Here is a 25,834-nt window from a genome sequence, read left to right on the forward strand (position 1 = left end):
CACCACTGCCCAGCAAGTTTCATGTATATTTTTAACTTTGCTTTTAAATTCGTGACTACTTCTGCCAGGCTATGGGGGAGGCATTCATGTGACCTTGAGGAACTTGGATAAACGCTCGTTTGTGGAAAGAAGTGCTAACCAAAGTGTTTGTCAGTGATGTTTCTGTTATGTTTGAGATAGGAACTGTATTAAGGCATAATAAAAAGACAGTGTAAAAGAGAAATTATTTTGTTGTAGTAAATCTAGAGCTTTTTTGGTCTTGGGGACTACATACACACAGTTTAACTATATAGGGCAGAAAGCCAATATTTGTCATTGAGGAAAGGTTTCATTTTTAGTGCTATAGATACATACATGAATATTGAGCTAAATTATGTAACCTATTAACAGCTATCACTATAATTAATGTGAAACAAACTATTCTTAAGACAGCTTGATGGATTTCTGGGGAAAAGTTTCAGTTACAAAGTGAAACCATCTTTTAAATAAACTGATATAACAGTTGAAAAAGAAAAACAATCTAAATAATTTCTGTTCTAACTTTTAGAAAGATTGCTAACTATAAATTTATAAAGTTGGGATGGATCTGTCAGTAATAGAGGTGTGTCTGGATCCTTTCTGCCCTGTCACAGGTCTGGTTTTCAGGGTCTTCTGTTTTAGATTTCTAGAGATAAACTACCTGATGGAAAAATATGCTATTTCTTTCTTTATTATTGCCAAAGCATGTCCTTCCTTTGAGAAGACAGTAAAATATAGTTTTATGGAAAAAAGAAAGAGACAAGTAGGGATATATTTTTAGATAGATATTTTTGTTAATTAAAAATATATTTCTCTTCTCTCTGTTAAGAGGTCGTTATTTTTTCTTCTGTGTAGTGCTCCATTGTGTAAATGTACCACATTTTTCTTATCCATTCTTCGATCGAGGTTGTTTGCAGGTTCTGGCTATGACAAACAGCTGCTATGAACATAGTTGAGCACATGTCCTGTGACACAATTGAGCATCCTTTGGATATATATCCAAAAGTGGAATTACTGGGTCTTGAGGAAGGTTGTTTCCTAATTTTCTGAGAAATTGCCACCCTGATATCCAAAGGGGTTGTACCAGCTTGTATTCCCCACCAGCAATGCAGAAGTGTTCCCTTTTCCCCACAACCTCTCCAGCATAAGCTGTCATCAGTGTGTTTGATCTTGGCCATTCTTACATGTGTAAGATGGAATCTCAAAGTTGTTTTGATTTGCATTTCTCTGATGATTAAGGATGTTGTCTTTCAGCCATTTTAGATTCCTTTGTTGAGAATTCTCTGTTTAGGTCTGTACTCCATTTTTTTTTATTGAATTATGTGATCTTTTGGTATCCAATTTCTTGAGTTCTTTGTATATTTTGGAGATCAGACCTCTGTCTGATGTGGGGTTAGTGAAGATCTTTTCCAATTCTGTAGGCTGTCTTGTTGACCGTGTCCTTTGCTTTACAGAAGCTTTTCAGTTTCAGAAGGTCCCACTTATTAATTGTTTCTCTCAGTGTCTCTGCTTCTGTGGTTATATTTAGAAAGTGGTCTCCTGTGCTAATGTGTTCAACTGTACTTCCCACTTTCTCTTCTATAAGGTTCAGTGTGGCTGGGTTTATGTTGATGTCTTTGATCCATTGGACTTGAGTTTTGTGCAAGGTGATAGATATGGGTGTATTTTCATTTTTCCACATGTTGATATCCAGTTATGCCAGCACCACTTGTTACATATGCTTTTTTTTTTCCATTTGATATTTTTTGTTTCTTTATCAAAGATCAGGTGTTCGAAGATGTGTGGATTGATATCTGGGTCTTCTATTCGGTTCCATTGATCCTCCTGTCTGTTCTTATGCCAATACCAGGCTGTTTTCAGTACTGTAGCTCTGTAGTAAAATTTGAAGTCAGGGATTGTGATGCCTCCAGAAGTTTTTATTGTGCAGGATTGTTTTGGCTATCCTGGGTTTTTTGCTTTTCCAAATGAAGTTGAGTACCGTTCTTTCGAAGTCTTTGAAGAATTGTGCTGGGATTTTGATGGGCACCTTGCTGCTTTTCTTATAGGTCATTTCTATTAGTTACTTTCTGTTCTTGAGGTTTCCACATTAAGCAATTGTGTAGATTGTCTCTACTGTGACGGTAGCCAATTGGTTTCTGTCATAGCTTTCTCATTTGAGTAAAACCAGTGGAAGGCTGATATCAGGGCATTCTGGTCCTTGGGTAATCAGCTCCTTCAAGAAATTTATTACCCAGTTTTAGCATGCCATTCAAGGACCCAGAGTCTGTTAAATTGATATGATGTAGAGTTTATGTTTAGGCAGAAGTCATCATTGGCTTTGAAGCCAGGTAATTTTGACCCTTTGCTGGTATTTCACCACTGTCCACTATATAAAACAGGCCTCAGCCTGGTGTGGTAGCGCATGCCTTTAATCTCAGCACTTGGGAGGCAGAGGAAGATCTCTATAAGTTCAAGATCAGCCTGGTCTATATAAGTTGAGTTCTTAGGACAGCCTGATCTACATAGTGAGACTTTGTTTGTTACCCTCCTTCCCTCAAAAGAGAAAGAAAACAGCACTCTTAGAGTGCTACTTACCTCTCCAGGAGAGCCCAGGCCCAGGAAATCACCAGAAGTAAAAACCCTGACTTGCCATCTCTATCTATACACCAGGCCCCAGCAGAAGTTGAGACCAGTATATCTTAAGACTCAGACTTCACCCCTGGCTCTGCTGCTGCTGCTTTTCTCACTTCAGCTGCCATCACTGATAGAATGAATTTTTAATGCAACAAATTAGCAAAGAATTCTGCTATATTAATTTGTGATTCAGTCTAGATTACTGATTTTGTTTATAACAGGCTGTGTGCTTGATTGTGGAGTCTTTTGAGATTATGAATGACAGCATTACATTCTTTAAACTAATGTTCTTTGGTTTAAAAATGAGTAAACTGATTTTTGAAAAATTTCGTTTATTTTCAACAGTGGATTTTGAATCCAAAGAAAACTTTTGGCAAGTGTGTAACCTGACAGAAATATCAGTGAACAGATGGAAAGGAGTTCCGTAAGAATTGACTGGAAAGTAGAAGTTTGATTTTCTGAAAAATAGCTCTAGTACCTTTTCTCTTCCCTATAAGTGATCTTAAGAAGAAACAGCTGTTTTTAGGTTGATACTTGGTAGCAGATAAATACCCTTTAAAATAAGGTACTAAGTGTATGATTCATTTTTCATAACATTGATATTCTTTTATGAGCAGATATAAATATAAAATAGTTCAAAGCCAATAGGAATAGTTTTTGAAATTTTCTTAATGATACTGCTGCTTTGGCTGGATAAAAAATGAAATTAAGGTAATTGACCTACTGTATGAGAATTAGAACAATTGAGTTTATTCTTGATTCTATAGTTTTTGCAGTCATAAACTTTGCTATGTGCGATAGGCTCCTTTACATCTTAACTTGTCACTAAAAGGCATAGTTTCAACTCATAAACTTCTTTTTCATATTGATCTATTGCATGATCATCTATGCAAACCTACAATGAGCCTGTGCCATTAACATAGCAAGCTCTTACCTTTCATAATACGAGAAGAGATTTGAGAAAGAACATCCTCACTGACATCAGGTATTTCTGTATTAGATAAAAATAAAAATGTACTGAGGACAAACTTTGTTTGGAGAGGGGACACCTTCTAAAATTACTTCCAGCTGTCATGGGGGCGATGTTCTTTCTATGGGATCCTGTGAAAGTAAAATGATGGTTAACTTCCAAGATTACTGTCTGGTATAATTGCAAATAGTCTCTGATTATTTGGTAGCATTTTTCTGAGGTTTCTATTTCGTGTTCTGCCCTGAACATTGTAAAAAATGCACCATTTCAGCTAACCAAGTTGGAACCATCTTGAGCAGCTGATATCCAAAACAGGTCTTATAGTAGTGTGTAGACGTAAGTCACAAACAATGCCACACCAGTTTGGAATTATGATTAATAGGGTGGTATTTATTTAAAGGGGAAAAAACTTACAGATCACCATTCCAGACAACAGCCCTCTGCACAACCAGGAAGGGAGTCTAGTCGCCGGCGGAGCAGGAAGTGAAGAGAGAGAGGAGAGGGAAGTGGCTGCTTTTTTAAAGGGAGAGAGACCACGCCCCAATGGGCTGGTATCTCCTGCAACCATCTAAGGTTTTGTTTAAATGAACTATTATATCAGGCATTATCCCAACAGCTGGTCATAGACTGGAAATGTCTCCTAACAATCTTTGAAAGTCATTCAGAGACCACAATCTCTTAATTTGTGTCTTTTTTCTTTTAATTTTCTGTAATCCTATTTTATATTGTGAGTAATCGTCAGAATCTCCTCTCTGTTTTCTCAGGAGCAATTTGTAATCCCTATTTTGGCAAAACTTTCTTTACTTCTTCAAACATTCTTTCTATAGTATGTATGTTTGAATCAGATAGCAAAATGTCATCTATGTAATTGTAAGTTATAGATTTAGGAAATTTTTTATGTATTATTTACAACGGCTGACTTAAAAAGTATTGACATTGGGTGGGGCTATTGAGCATTCCCTGTAAAAGGACGTTCCATTGGTATCTCTTAGTAGGCTGAAAATTATTGTAAGTAGGCACAATGAAGGCGAATTTTTCTCTGTCTTTTTCTTGTAAAGGTATAGTGAAGAAACAATCTTTTAAGTCAATAATTATAAGACACTATCCTTTTGGTAAAAGAGAAGGCAGAGGAATTCCAGATTATAGAGGGCCCATAGGTTAAATAATCTTGTTGATAGCTCTTAGATCTGTCACCATTCTCCATTTACCAGATTTCTTTTTATCAAAAAATACAGGAGAATTCCAAGGGCTGTTGGTGAGCAACTGGTTGCTCCTGTACCAGCTGTTCTAAAGCCTGCAGTTTGTCTTCTGTTAATGGCCACTGTTTAACCCATATTGTTTTTCAGTTAATATTTTAAAAGTAGGGCCTTTGGTACCTCTAAAGGTTTGTTAATTGCTTTGTGTTCTTGTACAGCCTAAATGACTGGTGCATTCAACCCATTTCGTGCTTTGTTTCAGTTGATACAGGGTTCTTATTCCTAGGAATTGAGCACCTGCCTCTTGAAGAGGCCAATTTGGATGCCAAGATTCGGAAGTGATGCCAAGATTCTGGAGTAATGATACTTACGTCCGCACCCATGTCTATCTAACCCACAATTGCAATGCCATTTATATGTACTCTTAGCTTTGGTCTTTGATCATTTATAGAAGTCTGCCATAATATACGTTTCCTATTTCTTATTGGATTTTTCTTTTATCCTCCAACTTTATTCCATCACCCAGAACAGTATGGTCTTTTACAAAAGGCTCTGGATTTTTAAGTGAGACATGTCTTCTACAGTGACTGGGAATGACTGGGACACTTTTGGCTTGGGGACTTGGGAGAGGCCACCCAAGGAGTTTCCTGATGGTGTTGGATTGACTTGTCTGTCTTTTGTTGATCTGCATTCACTGGTCCAGTGTCAGCCTTTGCCACACCTACATATCCTGAAGGTTGAGTCCTTTTATTCTTGGCATTCCCAGAGGAGATATTATTCCTAGGAATTCTCTGTCTACAGTCCCTTCTCAGATGTCCTATTCTACCACAATTAAAACATTTAGCATTTTGATGGTTCCTCATTCCTTTGGAAATTGCTTCTCCTACCCAAGATTCAGTATTATAGTAAAACGTCTCAATGTTCATTGCATGTAGGATCCATTTATCCATTGGTGCTGATCTAACCTTTAAAGGCTCAAGTATCTTTTTGTATTTTAAGTTGGCATTTTCAAAAGCCAGAGATTCAATAAGTACTCTCCTGGTATCTGGGTCTGTTACTCCTATTTGTACAGCCTTAGTCAATCTTTGCAAAAAGTCACCAAAGGGTTCTCTCTGGCCCTGGTATTTGATTCAGTTCATTTTTTTTTGTTGTTGTTGTTGTTTGGGTTCTTGAATCATGTCCCAAGCATTTAAGGCTGCTTTGTGGCATAGGGACAAGATTTGTTCATTGTAAATAGCTTGAACCTGTGGGTCAGCATAAGTGCCTTCTCCAAGAATTTGATCTTGGGAAGTCTTAAGTCCTTTTGCTCTTCCATGTTGTTCCAGAATTTTAGTGTCTTCTCTGAAATAACATTTAAACATCAGTTGAGGCCCATCATCCATGACTGCTGAAACTAACTGAAGCCAGTTGTGTGGTGTTGTTTTAATGCTAGAAGCCCACGTCTTTACCATCTCCCTAACAAATGTGGAATGAAGCTGTAAGTTACCATTGCTTTCTTAATTTCTTTCAGATCATTCCTTCTAATAGGTATCCATCTATCTTCTTTGGATCCTTTAGGGTGTTTAGAACTTGATGCTTTGTCAGAGTAGATTACCGGGTAAGAAGCTAAATCCCTGGATAAGTCATCTCTGACAGCTACTTGACAATGTTAAATCCTTTCCTTGTGCCTTATTTTCCTGCACATCAGCTCCAATAATTTCCTCAATTGTTTAAAATCTTTTTACTACTGTCTATTGTAAAGCCTGAATCTCCTGGCCTGTATATATTTCTAGTGATATCACTGAGGCACCCAGCCTCTCGTCCTCATTCTGTACATGTGATTCCAAGGTCTGAAGTTTTTCCTTTAAAGATAACATCTCATCCTTGGATATTATTTGGGTAGCGTGCAGATTGCCTTCCTGGAGAGATACTTTTATCTGCTAACCTATCAAAACTTTTTAACAAATTTTGATTGTCCAGTTCACAGTATGAATTCTTTCAGGTATTTTCTCAGTACCGTTGATATGGATTCAATTTTGTTTGTCAAATTAATGTTACCCTTTTCAGTAGTATTAATTTTTTCAGGTAACTTTTGATTTTCAATGGTATTCTGTCAGTTAGCTGTTCGTTATTAGTCTGTAAAGACTGTACCATTTCTAAAAGTGCCTCATTCTTGGCTCTGTTATCAAACCATTTTCTTAAGGATATAATATGAAGAAAAATATCTGAGTTTCAATATTCAATAAATGGATGTATCACAGGAGCCATAAGCCTTGCAGAATACAAATCATAGTATTATCAAAAAAGTTACTAACATTTTCTATGTTAATGTTGTCTGCAATTATATAACTTTAAAGTTGAATGATTTATTAATTACCTGTTATGAGGTCCGGGAAATTGTTTTAGGGGTAATAATCTTTATTGTCCAGCAGATGTTGTAGTTTCAGAGTCACTATTAGCGACATAACCTGGTACCATGAACAGTCCTTAGCCAATTTTGTTTTTTTCGCCTTGGTGCTGGCTAAATACTGAGAAGTATGGTTGCTTGACAAATTAAAAGCAATTAAATCAATTCCATACATGGAGCAAGAAGCCCAGAACTCAGGAGCCAGTAGTACAAACCAGAAGCAGCACAAATCGCCATGAATGCTGCAGTGTGTGTGTGTCTGTGTGCGTGTGCGTGTGTGCATGTGCATGTACATGTATGTGCGTGTGTGTGCATGAGCTTGGCAAACTTCCAAGTCATCTCATGCAGTTACCTTTACTGTGGTTGGGATTCTACAGAAAACCGCTTAGGTAAAAGCAAGCCAGGTGGTGGTGGGGCCGTTCTGAGTTGTGGACTGATTAGGCCTTTAAGCTGGTCCACCTGGATCCACAGGGGGCGCCAGATGAAGCCGGATGCTTAAAATCCCACACTAGCTCAGAAATGACTATAATAGAGGGTTATTTATTTAGGGGTAGACTCACAGATTATAGCCTTCTTCATGAACGGGGAACAGGAACCAAATCGTGCCTCCAAAAGAGAGGCCGGGCAAACACTTTACATAGATAGGCATAAGAGGCTATGCCCAAGTGGGCAGGTAACATACAGGCTACTGGTCCTGGGAATTCCTACAGCAGTAGGGAGGTGGAGACAGGAGTGATATGGCTGGGTGGAATATAAAGGGGAAATGACAGGAACTCAGTGGAGTGTGGAGTCTGAGGTTGGTGGAAAGCATTGCAGGATCACCCTTTGTTTTTCTGAGCCTTGGTAGAGATCTCTCCAGTGACTTGGCTTCTTTGCTTTTCTGATCTTCAGGTTGAACCCTAATGTCTGTCTCTGGGTTATATTATTCGTGCAGCACTCAGTTCCTCTCCTCCCCCTACCTTTTGATCACCTTAGTATAGTTCACAGGCTTTCATCACATTAAGAATTTATTGTGGTGGAAGCTAAACTGTTGCCTCATGCTAATTTTATAATGCATATGTACACACACACACAACATATCAACAAAAGAACCACGTTAAGCCAAGATCTAGAGATGTTGCCAAATGTGAAAACAACAATGGCACACAGAAGAAAACAGAATGCGGGGTCCAAAGCCAACAAAACCCAAAATAAATTTGCTACTATACTTGGGCTTATTTTGGCAGCTTTTGGAATTAAAAATACAAAAGGCATCACTTATACAAAAGCAAAAGTAATTGAAGTGTGAATGTGGGGCAGAATGGGCAGGACGTTTACAGTAGCTGTTTCATTTGAATGGAGAATACTGCTGTTAGCTTTTTTTTAAATTTATTATTACTTAATTTCATCACTGGTATGCTGTCTTTCTTCATATTCATTGTTGTTATTTTGGGTGACAGAAGAAGACACAACCATTACATTCAAAACTCATCAGACACTTTTTTTTTTGAGCCTTTCATTGCGGTCTGTAGGGTAGAACCCTTTCTTAGTGTGTTTGCAGCTCGTTTCATATTGTCAGTGTAGTTACCATCTCCCAGCCCTTTCCTCTATGGCTGTTTACACAATTAAGTACAAAAATACCTTTTGTTTTCTCTTAGGGGAAAGAATAAAACAAAGTGACTTCATACATAGTTATGAAGCTGGTATATTTGTAGATCATCTGGTAGCTGTGGGTAAAGAAAATAAGAATAGATCTTTTTGAAAGACAAAGGAAAAAAACCATGGTACAAAAACAAACAAACAAAAGACCCTTGGTAAAAGGCATCTGTGTGTGGGTGATATGTATTCAAAATAGCAATTCCCATCTTCCATTGGATAATATTGTGGACATCTGAACATTTTCATTTTTGAATTTATAATTGTACTTCTTTATTATGATAAAGATCCATATAATACAAGATCTATCCAGTTAACAAATTTTAAATGTGTAGTATAGTATATTTGGTACAGTTGTTGTACAGTAGGTCTTATCTTGCATAACTGACAGTGGGAATCATTGAACAGTAGCCTCCCAACAAACCACCTCCCCTAGTCCCTGACAACTTCTGTTTTACTTGATGTTTCTGTTAATTTGGCTTCTTCTAAAATAAGGATTCTTTCAGGATTTATTGTCTGTAACTGCCTTGTTTTACTTAACATACTGACCTCCAGGTCCATCAGTGTTGCATATGACAGGATCCTATGTTTTTCTATCTGACATAATACTACATTGTACTGTCTATATCACATTTTCCATATCCATTCATCACCCATGTGGTTAAGTTGTTGTGCTAATGCTACAGTGGACATAGGAGTGTGGTTTCATTGCTTTGGTATTATGATTTCATTTGTTCTGAACAGTTGTCCAGACAGATTTGTTGGATCATAGGGTAGTTCTGTGTTTGACTTTAGGGTATGTGTGTGGTGGCTGCATATCTTGTATGGTCATGTTAGGTGTGAGTATATTATCAGTGTGTACTCCTATAGGCCAGAGGAAAATATCTGCTGTCCTGTTCTGTTGCTCTCTGTCTTATTCTCTTGATGTCCAATCTCCCACTGCCAGCAATCCCTGAATCTAAGCTCCTCAGCAGTGTTGAAGTTACAGGTTTGTGTGACTACACATGACTTTGTACTTGTCTTTTGGGGGGATTTGAACTCAAATCTCATGATTGTGCATTAAGCATTCATAGCCAGTGGGGCTATCGCTCCATTCTTAATAGTTCTAATTTTAATTGTTTAATGAATCTTTGTAATGTTTTCCCTAAAGGCAGTATCATTATACTTCTGTCAGTAGTGCAGGAGAATTTTAAAGATTTATTTTTAGCCAGACATAGTGGCCCATGTCTTTAATCTCAGCACTTGGGAGATAGAGGCATGTGGAGCTTTGAGAGTTTGTGGCCAGCCTAATTTACATAAAGAATTTTGGACAGGCAGGACTACAATATGACTCTGTTTCAATATTATGTATATGTGTGTTCTGGGTGTACAAATATGTTTGAGTGTCTGCGAAGGCCATATAGTAGCATTAGATCCCCTGGAGCTTGAAAATTACATATGATTTTGAGCTGTCTACCCAATATGGGTGTTTGGAATTGAATTCTGGTCAGAATTGGTAAGAATAGCAAGCACTCCTAACCATTGAGACATCTCTAGCCTGTAGAAAGATTTTGCTTTCTTCTCAATCAGCATTTGCTTTATATTTTATGTGTAGTATATGTGTGCATACATACACGTTCATGTATGTGCAGGCGTCTATGTCATGTATGTGCCCATGTATGTAGGTGTAGACACCAGAGGTTGACTACAGTATCTTCTTCTGTCTCTCTTCACTGAACTAGGACATAGCCAGCCAGTGACCTCTGCAGACACATAGCTTTTTGCCTGCTTTCTGGAATTACAGATACTGAATTGATTATCATGTTTTATGTTCTTCCCCACAAGGCATGAGTGCAGTTGCTCTACATTCTTCTTAATGTCCTGGTTATTATGCAGTCTTGTACTTAATATACTTTGCTATGTTAATATAAAACTAAGAATCTAGAAGAGTATTACTCCACATATACTTCCTTATGCTTTGTCATAAAAATGTCATAAAGGCCTTCTTATTTATTTATTTATTTATGCATTTACGTATTTATTTATTTATTTATTTGTCTGTTATTTTCCTTCATCCTAAAACCTTCAGTAATAGTTTTGGACTTGTGGTCTTTTAGTCCGGGACAATGGTTTTTTTCATCTTGCTCTTACAGGATGTTACTCGATTGTCATCTGACACTCACTACTTCTCATGAGAAGTTCGTATTTCCTTGAATCATTTTCTTCTTACATAATATATTCTTTTTTCTCTGCCTGAACTAAAGTTTTCTATTTTGCTTTTTAATTGTCATAGTCATATGTGTGATTGGTTTATAGTTCTGCATAGAGATTGCTGAACTCGCTTTGCTTGTAAGGTGATGTTTTTCACTGATTTGAAGAAAATCCTGTCAGTCGTGTCCTGTCCCCACCGTGATCTACTTGGATGAATTTTAGACCTGTTAGTATTACCAAACAGGAATTTTTGCATTTTCTCCTTTAGTTTTATTTTTGTTGAGTTTTACTTATAAAACTCTTTTGATATTCTAGTCATCATTAAATTACCCCATGAAGATTTCTTTTCATATAACATATTATTAAATTCTTGAATTCCATTTTAGATAATTCTTCTTGCAAAGAATATGCCCATTTGTTGTAACTATTTTTTCTTAAAAAGTGTTTGAATATTTATACTAGCTGCCTTAAAGTTCCTTTCTGCTTATTCATTTTACAGTGTGGGACACTTCTTTTTTCTATTTTCATGTTAATTCCCTACATAGGTAGCTATTTTTTTTCATGCTTTTTTGGAAAGTATTGAAAGGTTGTAGAAATTTTTATTTTTGTCAGTTTCTGTTCTGTTTTGCTTTGGTAAGTGGCCTTTATTGCTTGGCCATCTTAAGGCTGAACTCATGCTTTAGTAAAACACTTTGTGGAAGCCCAAATTATGACCCATTCCCCTTTAATTAGCGTCTTCATAATTCCCAGTTACTGATATCTGTACTTGGCTATTTTAGTCTTTGAGCTGGTGCTTTCTTTTGGGCTCCTTGATATGTTTTCTATGCTTAGTTCTTCAGAGATTAGCCAAAGGCTTCAGGGGGAGATAAATGTAAACTTTTGGACCTTTTGTTACTTTGTGCTTTTTATTTATCTCAATTTTTAGCCATATTCTAGCCTCCAATTTTTTTGTTTTGTAATCCAACAAAGTAAAAAATTTAAAAAAATATAATGTCTTAAGTGAACAAGACCTGTAGATTAGGATGTCATTCCCTGACTGACTTTGTTCCTTGTTTTCTTTTGGCTTTTCCCCATTATAAGATTCTTTCCAGTTTCTAGTATTTTTTGATTCTCTTTTTGTTTTTAAATTGATCTTATTTCTTTTTCCAATTATTTATAATTGCTGTTTTCAAAAAATTTGCTCTAATTATGTTAGTGTGCCATTACTTAAAAATAGAAGCCACACTTTCTTTGTGTAGTACTTAGAGGTTCCCATTTGCTATTCAGTTTTTTATGGCAGCTTTTAACTATACCAGTTCTTCTCTACTCTGGTTTAGTTTATGCATCAATATATCTTTTTAATGGGTCTCTCAGTTTCACAGATTTGCAGATTGATGACTTCTTAAAGCAATAAATTAGATGCAGTGCTCAATAACCTAATCCATAAGTAGCCTGATTATAGTTCTTCAGATTATAGAAACCGCAAAGGGACTTTTAGAAAGCTTCATCTTTTTCTGATTCCTGATTTTATGTTTCAGATGCTAATAATGTTTTTAAAAGTTGTATGAACATTTATCATGATTTACCTTTTTAAGTTTTGAAATGTACAGCACAGTATAGCTCTGACTGGTGGTGTGAACTTGGGAAAGCAGGGCCTAAACATGAAGGGGACTAAAGTCTCCAGCAATAACCTCTTTTATTCAGAGCATCAGACAATTTATACTTGAGGGGTCAGAAAAGTCACATGAGTAAAGCTTACAGTCACAAGGACAAGCCAGATATGGCCAAAAAAAAAAAATTCCATAGACTCATGAATAGCAACAGCTGAAGTAACCTTACTCCTATCTGCTATACCTAGTGGAGCATGAAAAAACATCCTCAGAAAAATTCTGTATTTAAAAGAAATTGAGATCTCAAGACCTGTTTTTTTGGAGTGTTCTCACAAGACCCCAGAATTCTCACACTACTCCATTACTGGATTATGTTCCAACAGTAGTGTACTGTCTAGAATCCCATTTATCTTATGTAAAGGTTCCCTTTCTCATTCCTCCAATCCCTTAGCGTCTGCTTGTTCTTCTGTGAGTTTTATTCTTTCTGACACTTCAAATAAGTAATTTCATGTACTATTTATGTTTTGGTGGTAGGCTTATTTCACTTAGCAACATGTTGTCTTCTAGGTTTACCCCTGTTGCCTCCTGTGGCAGAATTTCTTTCTTGTCAATGGTCTATGTCTAATTAATCCCCTATGTGTATTAAACTTTTTAAAAAAATTATTTACCTATTTATTAATAGGTGGATATTTTCACCTTCCCCATTCACTAGTGCTGGAATTTAACCCAGCAAGTGCTCATCAAATGCTCTACACTAAGCTACAATCTATGTTGATTTATATCTTGGCTGCTGTGATAACTTTGCAGTGAATCTGGGAAAGTAAATTCACTTATCACAGTTTTGTTATGTATAGATAGTTAAATTTTAGTCATGTAAATGTATATATGTTTATACGTGAGTATGTACTTGTGAGCTAAGTCCAGGTGCTTGTGCCAGAGGACCTGAAGTTACAGGTGGTTGAAAGCTGCTTAACATGGGCTCTGGATTGATCTTGGGTTCTCTAGAAGAGCAAGGATATGCTATTAATGAAGAGCCATCTCTGTAACCTGGTTTTCAGTTATTTTAGGAGTTTTATAGTTTTTCATCTCCATGTAGGTCTTTTATCAATTTTGACTTCAATTTTGCACATAGTGAGATTGGAGTCTACTTTCTTTCATACAAGCAGCCAATCTTCTAATTATTGAGGTCATTGTTTTTAACAGTAGTATTCACTTCCATAAATTCCTTCCTTATACAACTTTTGCTGCATCACATAGGTTTGATGTACTTTTCTCTAGGTGGTTTCTCATTTTCCCTTCTTCACTGGGTTTTCTACTTTCTTTTGGGGTACCAATTTCTGAGTTCAGTCTTAAATGTTTAGACTTGTTTGTATCACACATCTGTTCTGTTCTAGAAAATACTCCAAAAGCAGCACTTGAGAAGAATACATGTTGTGTGCTGCTGTTGAGAAGGCTGTGGCATGTGTATGCAAAGTGTTTGGTCTGTAGTAGTGTTTACATTGAAACAGCTTTGATAATGTTAATTCTCGGACCATTTCACAATTCTTAGGGTTTTGATAGGAAAGTAACTCATATATATGTAGCTAAAGAAGCCACAGGAAAATGGTTTTAGAACCCATTAATAGACTTAATTTTTTCATTTAAAAATATTAATAATTTTGAGACAGGATCTCACTGCATAGTTCTGGCTTATCTGGAGCAAATATATAGACCAGGCTGACATTGAAGTCAGATATCTGCCTGCCTCTGCCTCCCTAGTGCTGAAAATTAAAGGTGTATCACCATTTTTATATGTTTGTATGATTTTTATGTATTTTATAAAATGTTTTACTTACCCTGTAAAAGATTTTCATACTTTTTCCTAGATAGCTAACTGAGAAGCAAATAGAATGATTTTTAAATTATATTTATGTTTAAGTTGTATTTTTTTTTTCTAGACAGGGTTTCTCTGGTAACAACCTGGCTATCCTGGAACTCTTTTTGGACGAGGCTGGCCTCCAACTCACAAAGATCTGCCTGCCTCTGCCTCCTATCTGCTGTGATTAAAGGTGTGGGACACCACTGCCCAGCAAAGAGTGATTATTTTTTTTAAATCATCACACTTTTGATGTTTTTAGATTGATCTATGTATTCCTGTTATCACCTGGCTTGGTGATTTTGAGAATTAGGCCATTTATTATGTCTATTACTAGCCCATGTCTTCGTATTGTGTTTAATGAGTAGTATCATAGTTCCTTAATACATTTCCCATTGATGATCTTCTGGATTGTTTCCAGTTTAGCTATTATGGTAAGACCGCTCTTCACATTTCTTTGTGTAGAATACTCCTTCAGGGCATATTTTTCCTATTTTATTTTATTGGAGGTGAAAACTTGGAGGTAAAATTAGGTTTAGGGTATATGAATATTTTTAAGAAATTGCCAGTTTTCCAGAATGTATTGTTTCATGCCTTCACAGGCAATGCTTAGGATTTGAGTTGCAGATTATAGTTTTGTCATAAATTATGCTAATATATGTTGATTTAACATAGCCTTCTCACTGTGGTTAACTTTGTTCTGTTCATCGATTGTCTTCTTTATTAACACTGCCTTGTAGAATCATGATGTTCACCAGAGTTGCTGAAAGTGGATGTGCATGGATAAGTAAAAAACTGAACAGTACTGTTGTTTTGTATGTAAAATTTTTTGTGTTGCCAGGTGGTGGTGGCACACCCCTTTATTCCCAGCACTTGGGAGGCAGAGGCAGGCGAATCTCAGTGAATTCTAGGCCAGCTTGATCTACAAAGCAAATTCCAGGATAGCCAGGATTGTGACACAGAGAAACCCCTGACTCAGAGAAAAGAAAAACAAACAAAACCCTTTGTGTTAAGTCACTTTATGTATTCAGCTTTGAGGTTCTAAAATTGGAGACATGTTAGACGGCTTTTTCTTAAGAAATGTGTAGCTTCTCTACTGTGATATAGATTTGTAGTTGCCATACTTCTAGTAAGGAGAAGCAATTAGGTTAGTAATGGAGGGTGCATCTGCATCTGGAAGGAGTTGGGAGCAGTGGGTGAATATATTGCAATTCACTGTAGGAAATTTTCAAAGAATTAATAAAAGTATTATATTCAAAAGAGTAAGATACTATTATCCATTGTGCTTTATAAATACTGCTTTAAAATGAAAAAAATTTTGCAGAGCAAGTTGTACAGGAGAACATTGAATGTGTGGGAGAAGGTGAAAGTGCTGAAGAGTAATAAAGGACATAGAAGTAGTCATGGCATGCTGTGTATCCTACAGTGTGAAGGTGCTTTATGGTTATAGTTGGCTGCAATCAAAGCACCACAGTGGTATTCCCTGACTCTTGTGTTAGTGCTATAGTAATAAATTATTTGTGTGTGTGTTATAGTTCGAAGAAGAAGAGCAATTACCAGTGGATTTTCAAAGATGTTTAATACACAAGGGACAGAATTTAGCATTTTTCACTACAAACATTTGGGGAATAGATTAGAATAAACATTTCATTTCAAGTTCATTTCAAGTAAAGAATTTTACTCTGCTGGCAGTGAAGCACTTGAAAATGCAGCTTCTAAATCTGGGAGGAATGTGTATGAGAAGTGTTTTAGCAAGATTGTGCTGGCAGGACTTCTTAAAGCAGGTGATGTATTATAAAATAGTGCTTTAGGAAGAGCAAATGAGATGCAGGAATATGAGTCTAAATAGATACATTATGAAAGCCTAGAAGAGAGAAGGTGACTAAGGAAAACTCACTGTGGAGGTAATAGAGAGAAGCAAGGGGAGAATCAAAGATTTTGCCAGTTTCCAAGTCTCTTTGACTTGGACTATTACACTACTACCTGTGGTACTAGAAATAATAACAGTTAAGTGTGGGATCTCATATAGAGGCATAGGGGGAAGAGATGAAAAGCATATAGAGTGTGGCTGACATACAGTGAGGTGATGGTGAGGTACTCAAGAACACATTCAGCAGGAATGTGGAGATGGTTGTTCCACAGTCAACACTGGATTTAAAGATTGGGAATGTGGGGCTGATAAAATGGTCCAGTGGGGAAAGGAGCTTGCTACCAAGCCTGATGACTTAAATCACATCCCCAGTGACCCATGTGATGGAAGTAGAGAACCAGCTTCTGTAGTTTGTCCTCTGACCTCTACAAGTGTGCCATAGTGTGCATACAAGGTAAATAAGCAAGCAAAAAATGTTTTTTAAAAAAGGCAGGAAATGCATGATTATAAATTGATAATATGAAAACAAAAATTGTAAAGCAAAATGACCAGCCTGGGGTGGAACATAGATTGGCAAAGTGGGATAAGGAAGGTCCTTTCAGCACCTGCCCCAATATCAGAGCAAAACAAAAACCCAGAGGACTTCATAAGAAATGGGGGTGGGAAGTATCATTAAAACCTAAATCAGTAAATCTCAGAGAAGGGGAAGATGTGACTGAGGGCTGATGATATAGAAACTAGGGTGGGCAAAATACAGCCTATTGGTAATGGTTTTGCATTGTAAATATACCTTTTGTTTTTTAAACTTAGCTACTTCTTTGTTTACATATTACCTGTGGCTGCTAGCTGCTTTTGTGCTGTGGTAATAGAGTTGAGTGGTTGGTGTAGAGAACACTTAGTTGGTCTCCTGTCATCTAAAATATTTACTATCTGGCTTCAAAGCAAAAGTTTGTTGAAGTCTGTTACAGAGACCTAAGAAATTAAGAATAAGAGGTTAGCTTGCCTCTTTGATGACTAGGTAGAATTCAGGGGTTTTTATGTGTTTTTGTTGTTGTTGTTGTTTTCTGTGAGCAAATATTTGTGGACAGACTTGTGTGTCTGGCATTTGGTTTTGTGATGTGGTCTAGAAATGGGCTAAGTAGCAAGAGATTATTAATATGTAAATGGTTAACAATGAAAGTGGTAAATATAAAATTTTCTTTTGTGTGAATGGAAAGAAATATATGGGAGTTTGAGCGGTAGAAGAAGAGAATTTTCAATACAAGGAAAATATGGAAAAGATTTTATGGCACTCTTGTAGAGAGGCAGTGTGTTGCCATTACAGGAATTAATGGTCTAAGACTTGAATGCAGGGAGTGCATGGGCCTCATTACAGGAAATGAATAGAATTGTTTGTGGAATTGAGTTAAGAATAGTAATTGCTCACACAGCTGTTTTTAAAAAGCAAATGTGTTAGGTAATCAGCAAAAATTCACGAAGATGTACTTGATAGTTAGGCAGAAATCGCTGTGTTCCTACAGACTTATGATCCTGATGGGAGCCATAAAAACAAACTAGCTAAAAACCTGTGCATGCAGTTTTCACATTGGTTTAATATTGTAGTTTTTGTTAAAGTGTAAGCATAGTTTTATTTTCATCTTTTCTAACCACTGAATCTAAATGTACTTGTGTTCAAGAACAGCAGTGGTATGAAATGATGGGTGTACAGAGCACTATGGTGTGTGCTTGCTGAAAGGAATGTCTACTTGCTACTCTGCTTTCCTCCTAGGCAGAAGTATTGAATTGTGTTGTTTGTTTTTGTTTGTTTCATCTATATTTGTTTCATTTTATCATTTAGTTTTATTTTATTATTAGGCACTGCCTCTGCTCATTTCCCCCTTCCCTTGTACCTTCCCAAGGATGCTGTAATACAACATTAGCGTTTTAGAGACTAGAGACTACTTTGAGTTAATACAGTACAACATCAGGTAAAATGCAGCTGTCTTTCAAACTTTTAGGTCTATTTACCTTGGGGAGGGGTCTATTTGCTGCTTTCTCTCATGCTGTAGTTGTGCTGGCATTACTTCTAAATGCATGCATTGCAGCTCCTAGAAAGATTGTTGGTTTTGTTCTAAGTAGCTGTGTGTTTTGCAAACATTAAAAAGAGTGCTGTCTTTTCGATACTTTCTCTTTCTTTCCTCTGCTAACATTTTTCATCAGCTTGAAGAACTACTTTTAGTATTCGTTTTGTTTTAACCAATGTTGAACCTTTAATTCTCTTTCATGTGAAAATGTCTTCATTTCATTCATCTTTAGTATTGAAGGATATTTTGATTAAATGTAGAATTTTGGATAAGAGTAGGTACGTTAAAAAATCTTTTTCTGTATCTGCCATGATCCAGTTTTTGAAGGCAAGTAGTGATTTGAATTTTTCCTTTCTAGGTAATATGTCTCTTGCTGACTGTTTCTTGAAATTTTAAAATTTTGGCTGTCAGCTTGATTTTGATGTGGGTGGATAGGACTTTCTTTGCATTTTTACTGTTGGCATTTACCACAGTCTTATTTGGTAGATTTAACCTTTACCCATCTGTGCATTCTCTTTTGCTCATTGTTTCTTCAGGTAAATTTCCCATCTTCTCTTTGTGCTCTCATTATATTCTAATTGATCCTGTATCACAGTGAATTCCTGAGAAAACGTATTGGTAGATTTATTTCACGTGTATATAAAACCTGAAAAAAGTATGAAAAACTGTTGGTATTCAGATGTTTATTAATTTAGAATTGATTGCATCCTTTGAATCTTATATAAAGCAGTATCATTACTTCACAAATAAAAATTGAAGAAACTATTGAAGTAAGACATTCATCGTGTTGTTTATTTAATACAGTTATTTCCAATTAGCTTTTCCTTACAAATCACTTATTGAATCCTCCTGATAGCAGATGACAGTCCTACAAAGTATGTTATCTTTTGTTTATTTACAGTGGTACTAGGTTTAGATTTGCTGGAATAAAGAACTTCTTTCAGTGTTAGAAATAACTCTGTGGGCAGGGAAGTGTACAGTTTCCTGACTTGTCCTCCTAACCTGACAGATACCTGCTTTCTCTGTGCAGATGCTGATGTATACACATGTCTGTATTGAATTGCCATTTTGACATCTTTGCTGTGAGCTATCTCCATCTTTTTTTATGTTCTTTTTATTTCCTTCCTTTTTTCATTGTTTTGGAGCTTGGTCTTTGTTGCCAGCAGTCTTGCCTGATACCATTCTTTTCATCTTAGGCAGATCTTTCCTGAGGTTCACCAAAGATTGAAACATAGTGTTAATAATCCTTGTCTTCAGCACCTTCATGGGAAAAGCCAGGTTGTTAGGGCATGGAAAAGTCTCTCTCTTCAAATAGAATATGTTTTCAGGCCTGGTGGCTGTGGCACACACCTTTAATCCCAGCACTCGGGAGGCAGAGGTAAGCGGGTCTCTGTGAGTTCGAGGCCAGCTAGGGCTGTTATACATAGAAACCCTGTCTCAGGAAAAAAAAAATCGTTTTCTGCTTTTGCTGGTGGATAAAATCCTAAAGAAACCCATAGGTCCATATCCTAGCATGCTAAAGGGGAACGAATGGGATGGGAACTGAGGAATAGGATTTTAGAGAGCATTCAGAGTAAAATATTTATGGTGGAGGCAATGAGATAAATGGGCAAACTGCATTTGAGTTTTTCATCGAAAAGAGAGTAATGCCAGACAGACATTGGACTTGGCCAAAAGTTTGCCTGGTCCTCCAAGAGTTTTATATATTTGATTTCCATCAAATTTCGTTTATTCCTTCTTGAAGCTCCCAATCTTGCAGGAAGCTGCCTGTACATACAGTAATTTCAGATGTATTTTTAGTGACTTGCCTTTTTTTCTTTTCTTTTCCTTTTTACTTTATTTTTGAGATAGGGTCTTGCTTTGTAGCGCTGGCTCACCTGGAATTCACCATGTAGGCCAAGCTAGCCTCAAACTCAAAAAGACACCTCTGCCTCCCAAGTGCTGAAGTGAAGGTGTGTGCCACCACACCCAGCTGTGACTTTTCTTACTAAATGTTTTTACAAGGGAAAAAAAAAGACCAACTTCTTTCATTCAATCTGCACCATTGCTTTTAGAAACAAGGCCTTAAGTTTAATGATTGTTCTTAAATGTGGTGGTCTTAATGAGGTGTTCCCTATAATCTAGATCATTTGAACACTTACTTGATTCCTGTCTGTGGTGCTGTTTATTCACATGTTTGTTTAAAAGGCCTTGTTGGAGGAATTATGTCACCAAGGTGGGCTTTGAGAGTGTAAAGATTCCTATTTGCTCTCTCAGCTTTCTGCTTAGCATTTAAGGTGTGAGCTCAGCTTGCAATTCCAGCCTTCACGCCCTCTGTGCCACCATCATAAACTCTTATTCATTTTGATCCATAAATTCAAATAAACCCTTCTTTCTGTAAGTTTCATTGGTTATAGTGTTTTACCACAACAATGGAAAAGTAACAGTACAGTACACTTTTATCACAGCAATGGGAAAATAATAGTACACTTACTAGATAGAAATAAAAAATAACAAGCTAGGCACAGTGGCACATGCCTGTAATCCCAGCACTTAAGAGGCTGAGCTGGGACTTTCATAGTGAGTTTGAGTTACACAGCAAGAAAATAAAAGAAAACAAACTGTATGTTATTAAAAGTGGGGCACATGAAATAAATAGTTAAAAGTATATTTTATGTAATTGATTCCATTCAGAAAAGCAGGCTCTAGGGCATACTTTGTACATATACAAAAGGTTAAAAGAACAAAATGAAAGGAATGCTTCAGTGTTAATGTGAGTTTACTTATTGCTTACCCGTTTTAATTCTGCTGAACAGAAACATAATTATGCTTTTGAAAATCAAATAGTCAAAAATACTTCAATCTTTTAATCATTACTTAGCATTTTCATAATAGTCATTTAGATCTGTGGATTACAGAATTGGTCTAAAGTTGTTGATTTGCTATATAGCTACTAAAAATGGAAAAGTAAAAAATATATAGGAATGATTTTTTCAGATATTTAAAAACATTTGCTTTCCCTCTCCATTTTGTTGTAATTCTTGTGCATTTGCTTGTTTTTCACATTTTTATCAGTTTGTTTAATATCCTCATAAAGTTTATCTTCAGGTGTCATTTTGTTTTTGTTGTGGTTGAAGCTTTGGAAGTTTTATCATTGTGGTCATATTTTTGTGTTTGTATAGCCATTGTCTTGAGCAGAAAGGAGTCATTGATACAAAATGATTACTTTTGTCAGTGCCAGCCACGACCTTTAGTCAGTCTGGCTATGTTGACAATAAAACCACAGAGTTTGGAGTTGAAAACCTAAGCCAGATCCTTATTACTCTGAAATACCCTGTGTGCCTCTTTCCTTGTCCAGTAGCAGTGGTATTAGTGTTTAACTGGTGGCTAAATTGTTTAATAAATTACCATTTTATTAATAAATTAACCTTTGCCCTTTCTTCCATCTTGTGGAAGGAATTTTGTCTTTTGCTAAAAGTTGAGCATTTGGTTTCTATATCTAGCACTGTCTTTTCTGTGTTTTTTAAATAAATATTAAAAATAATATAGAAATTTCATTTATTAATTGTTTGTTATAACTACATTAAGGTAAGTTTTGGTCTTATTTTCCTCATCAGAAGAGGTTTTCCATTTATAATCAATGAGAATATCTTTGGTATACAAATTATATAATTACTTGTAGTTTTATATCATGTTAGTATATTCTGTGAGTTGAATCATAAATCCTATGGTCTACTTTATATTAATGATTTCAAAGAAAATGATTAGAAAGTAGCTTTCAGGTAACACCTGGTGCCGGAAAGGTACCAACTATATGCTTTTCCATGATGCATTACATGTGTAGTCTCTCTATTAAATTAAGACTTCAATAGGATTTTTCTAAGAGCAAATAAAACTTGTGTGTGTGTGTGTGTGTGTGTGTGTGTGTGTGTGTGTGTGTATTTTGAAAGCCGGTTTCCTGTAAATTGTGTTTGGCTTATTCTCTATACAGCAGTTCCTCCTTACCTATGGGAATAAATTCCAGACTCCCAGCAGATACCTAAAATTAAAGATTTATCCACTTTTACCCCATACATCTGTATCTATACATAAACATTTTCTTACACCTTTCTTTTGTTTGTTCAGTTTTCAATACCTTCAGCTGGTTTCTATAAAGACTTGGACATCCACAAATTATCACAGAGGTTGTGACATTTTATGACTGAACACTGCATTTTTACCTACATCACAGAGGACTTCAAGGAACAGTCTGAGAGGGTTCCTAAACTTAATAGTTTCTAACATCTATGTTTTTCTCATATACAAATGAAAGAAAACCAACATTCTCTTCCATCATAGAAAACAGCTCATACTGTTCCTAGGAATCAAAGATGAAAAAAACTGGACTTTTAAATTTAGAAAATGTAGAAATAACTAGATTGAATCAGAAAAATACAAATGACTGGATTGAGAGATTTTCCATTTTTCTAGGACTGAATGTGAAAGTATAGAATCATCAGAAGAGCATGGTGGTGACTAAGTCTTTACTCTTGTAACACAGATCTTCAGTTTGCAGTCACATCGTGGATAAGAGCTTTGAAGAGATTGAAGTGCATTCTCACGTCACAACAGTTAGCTCTGTATAGCTAGTATGAGATTTTTCTATCCTCAGTTAAGAATATTTATCTCTAGTCTGATAGAAACAAGTTTATTAAACTGAATGGTTTCTTGGCTAGATTTATTTTTGTTGTAGAGGAGCTGAATTCTTCATATTTTATAAAGAGAAAGTTTGAGAGGAGTAGAAAAATGGAGACACTTATATTAATCCATCTGAAAGTTTCCAAGGAAATATTTTAATTCTGAAATTCCATGATATATAGGGGAATAATAATGAGAGTATCTGAAGAAACTAACTTGCTATATATTACTGAGGCAGGGAGTGAGGTCAATCAAGTTCCATAATGATGCTCACACTACCATGTGGACTGTACTCTCTTATGTACTATTCCAAACATCCTGGGTGTGTTTTTATATTGTCCGCTGTCTTCTTTCCTTAGGTATGGATGAACGTGGAGGAACAACATCTTGGGGCACAAGTGGTCAACCAAGCCCTTCCTATGATTCATCAAGAGTAAGATTTTTAAAGTCTTATTTTAAGTCTTATTTAAATCTTTATTTAAAGTCCTGTGATTCATCTAGAGTTTGTTTTTTTTTTAAGTCAATTAATTGAGCTGAATTTCTGGTTATCTTGTATTGCCATGTGGCTGTGGCTTACCCGGTAAAGTTCCGTCTGGCGTCTGTTTCTGGCAGAGCTACATGGCCTCTCCCTGCCTCTGCCTCCTTTCTCCCAGCAGTTTACTTTTCCCCGACTATCTATGTTGTAGAAGGAGGCCACTTGTTTGTATTGGCCTCCCAGAACCAAAATAATCACACAGAAACTATATTAATTAAATCACTGCTTGGCCCGTTAGCTCTAGCTTCTTATTGGCTAACTCTTACATTTTAATTTAATCCATCTCCATTATCACGGGGTCATGGCCGTGATATTGATTGTTATTTGGAGGGACTCTATTAACATAGTGGGTATCAGTGCCCAAGAAAGAGCCATGTTATGAGGTGAAGTACCTTGTCAATTGTCTCAGGATTTAGACTTTACTATTGATTCCTGGATACATTGTTCTTTCTTTTTAAAATCTTATTTACTTTTATTTTATGTGGGTTGTTGTTTTGCCTGGGAGTTAGTCTGTATGAGAGTATCAGATCTTGGAGTCACAGATGGTTGTGAGCTGTGTGTGGGCCTGGGATTTGAGCTCAGATTCTCTGGGAGAACAATCAGTGGCCTTAACTGCTGAGCCATCTCTCCAGCTCATGGCTACATTATTGTGTCTTGGGAATTTTAAACTTGTAGACGTTCAATATTGTCTGCATTCTTAAGAGAGTTTCTGATTCTGCAAAATATATTTTGAGTGTGAAGGTGTGTTTTCTGTATTTTTGAAATAGCAGTTTTATATAGCAGCAATTTATAATATAGTTTTTATAAATATTCTTAAAATTCCTTCAGAAGCTCAAGTTACTGTCTTAGAATGCATTAAGTGGTTCTTTTGTAGTTTATATTAACTTCACTTTCAAGCTCTCTGGGTTTTTCTACTTGAGTATTAGATGGAATTTTAGGAGAAGAACATGTAACAATGTATTCAAGCACTTAAACCAAATTGATGATTCTGAAGTTTTTTACCTCCAGTGATTGGACTGAGAGAAAGTCCTGTTGTTTTTGTTATTTGATCTATAGGTTAGGTAGAAGAATTGTCTTTTACTTGTAATGTATTTATTAGCTTATTTTTACTGTAGGTTGTGGTTGAGAAAGTTAAACTGATTCTGTTAGTGTCACCCAGCTTCCTATTTAACCCAGGCACATTCCTACACACCCGTCTCACTGCTTGTGGTCATCTTCTCCAGAAGTAGGCAAAGTTTCTCCAGCTGAGTTTTTATTATATGTGACCTCTCCAGGTCTTATCAGACCTGAAAAGTAGCCTCATAGTACAGAGGTGGGTAAGTTTCTGGTTGGGTATTAGAGTTACTCACAGACACCCAGCTAGCAAAGAGATTTTTGTGATGAAGATACTGGAGCAGATATGATACTTAATGGTGATGTTAGAGGGAATGATAGATAGACATATGTAGTATTCTTAGGCTTGAGATATTCTTGGACGGAGCCCTGCTTTTGTGGAAGCCCTTGTGCCCTCTATCTTGTCTGTGCACTCTTGATAGTTTGACTATTACTGAAGAACAAACATAAAAATGAAAGGAGTACCATGATATGAAAGACATAGTTTAAAAAAATCTGTCAAAGTTAAAGCACCAGAGATGAGTAAGATTTAAATATTGCGTAGTGAAGACCTATAAAAAGTATAGGCAACATGATTTTATACGTCTTTTTATCTCCTTTAGTGCAAGAAATGTTTTCTCTGTTTAAGGCTGTGCTAGGTGTAAAGGTCAGGAAATTGGATTGTTCTTGTTGACTGCCGTATTATTGATTTGTATGTATGTATGTATGTATGTATGTATGTATGTATGTATCTATCTATCTATCTATCTATCTATCTATCTATCTATCTATCTATCTATCTATCTATCCATCCATCCCCTTCTTACTATCAGTTTTATTCTGGACAGGTTATTTAAATTTACTATACTTCAGTCTTTTGTAAAATGATAGATACTTCATGAAGTTGTAACAAAGATTAAATGGAATGGTCAGGGTCTGTTTTGCACTGTTCTGTATCTTTAGAATTCGCTTTGTAGATGTTTGTGTCTAATCAAACCAGCTGCAAATGAATGACTACATTCACAAGAGATGCTCCTTTATAAATCTAATAAATGATAATTATTTACTTACTCAGTAATTAAAATACTTTTTTCTTTTGGATCTGTAAGAAATATAAATAAAATTAATTTCCCTTGCAAGTATGCATTTCTTTCTTGGTTTAAAAC

General features: G+C 36.1%; 1 protein-coding gene across 3 annotated transcripts in view; it reads left to right on the top strand.

Annotated features, from left to right (window-relative positions):
- The window catches only part of Tcf12 (transcription factor 12), a 251,645-nt gene that overhangs the window by 68,125 nt on the left and 157,686 nt on the right, over positions 1 to 25,834 (top strand). For all 3 annotated transcript variants that reach the window (XM_075965303.1, XM_075965304.1, XM_075965305.1), the window contains exon 4: positions 23,401 to 23,474. In XM_075965303.1, coding sequence (XP_075821418.1) covers positions 23,401 to 23,474 — 74 coding nt within the window. The remainder of the gene's footprint in view (positions 1 to 23,400; positions 23,475 to 25,834) is intronic.

The sequence above is a fragment of the Microtus pennsylvanicus genome, chromosome 3 (assembly GCF_037038515.1).
Source record: "Microtus pennsylvanicus isolate mMicPen1 chromosome 3, mMicPen1.hap1, whole genome shotgun sequence".
NCBI classification, from domain to species: Eukaryota; Metazoa; Chordata; class Mammalia; order Rodentia; family Cricetidae; genus Microtus; species Microtus pennsylvanicus.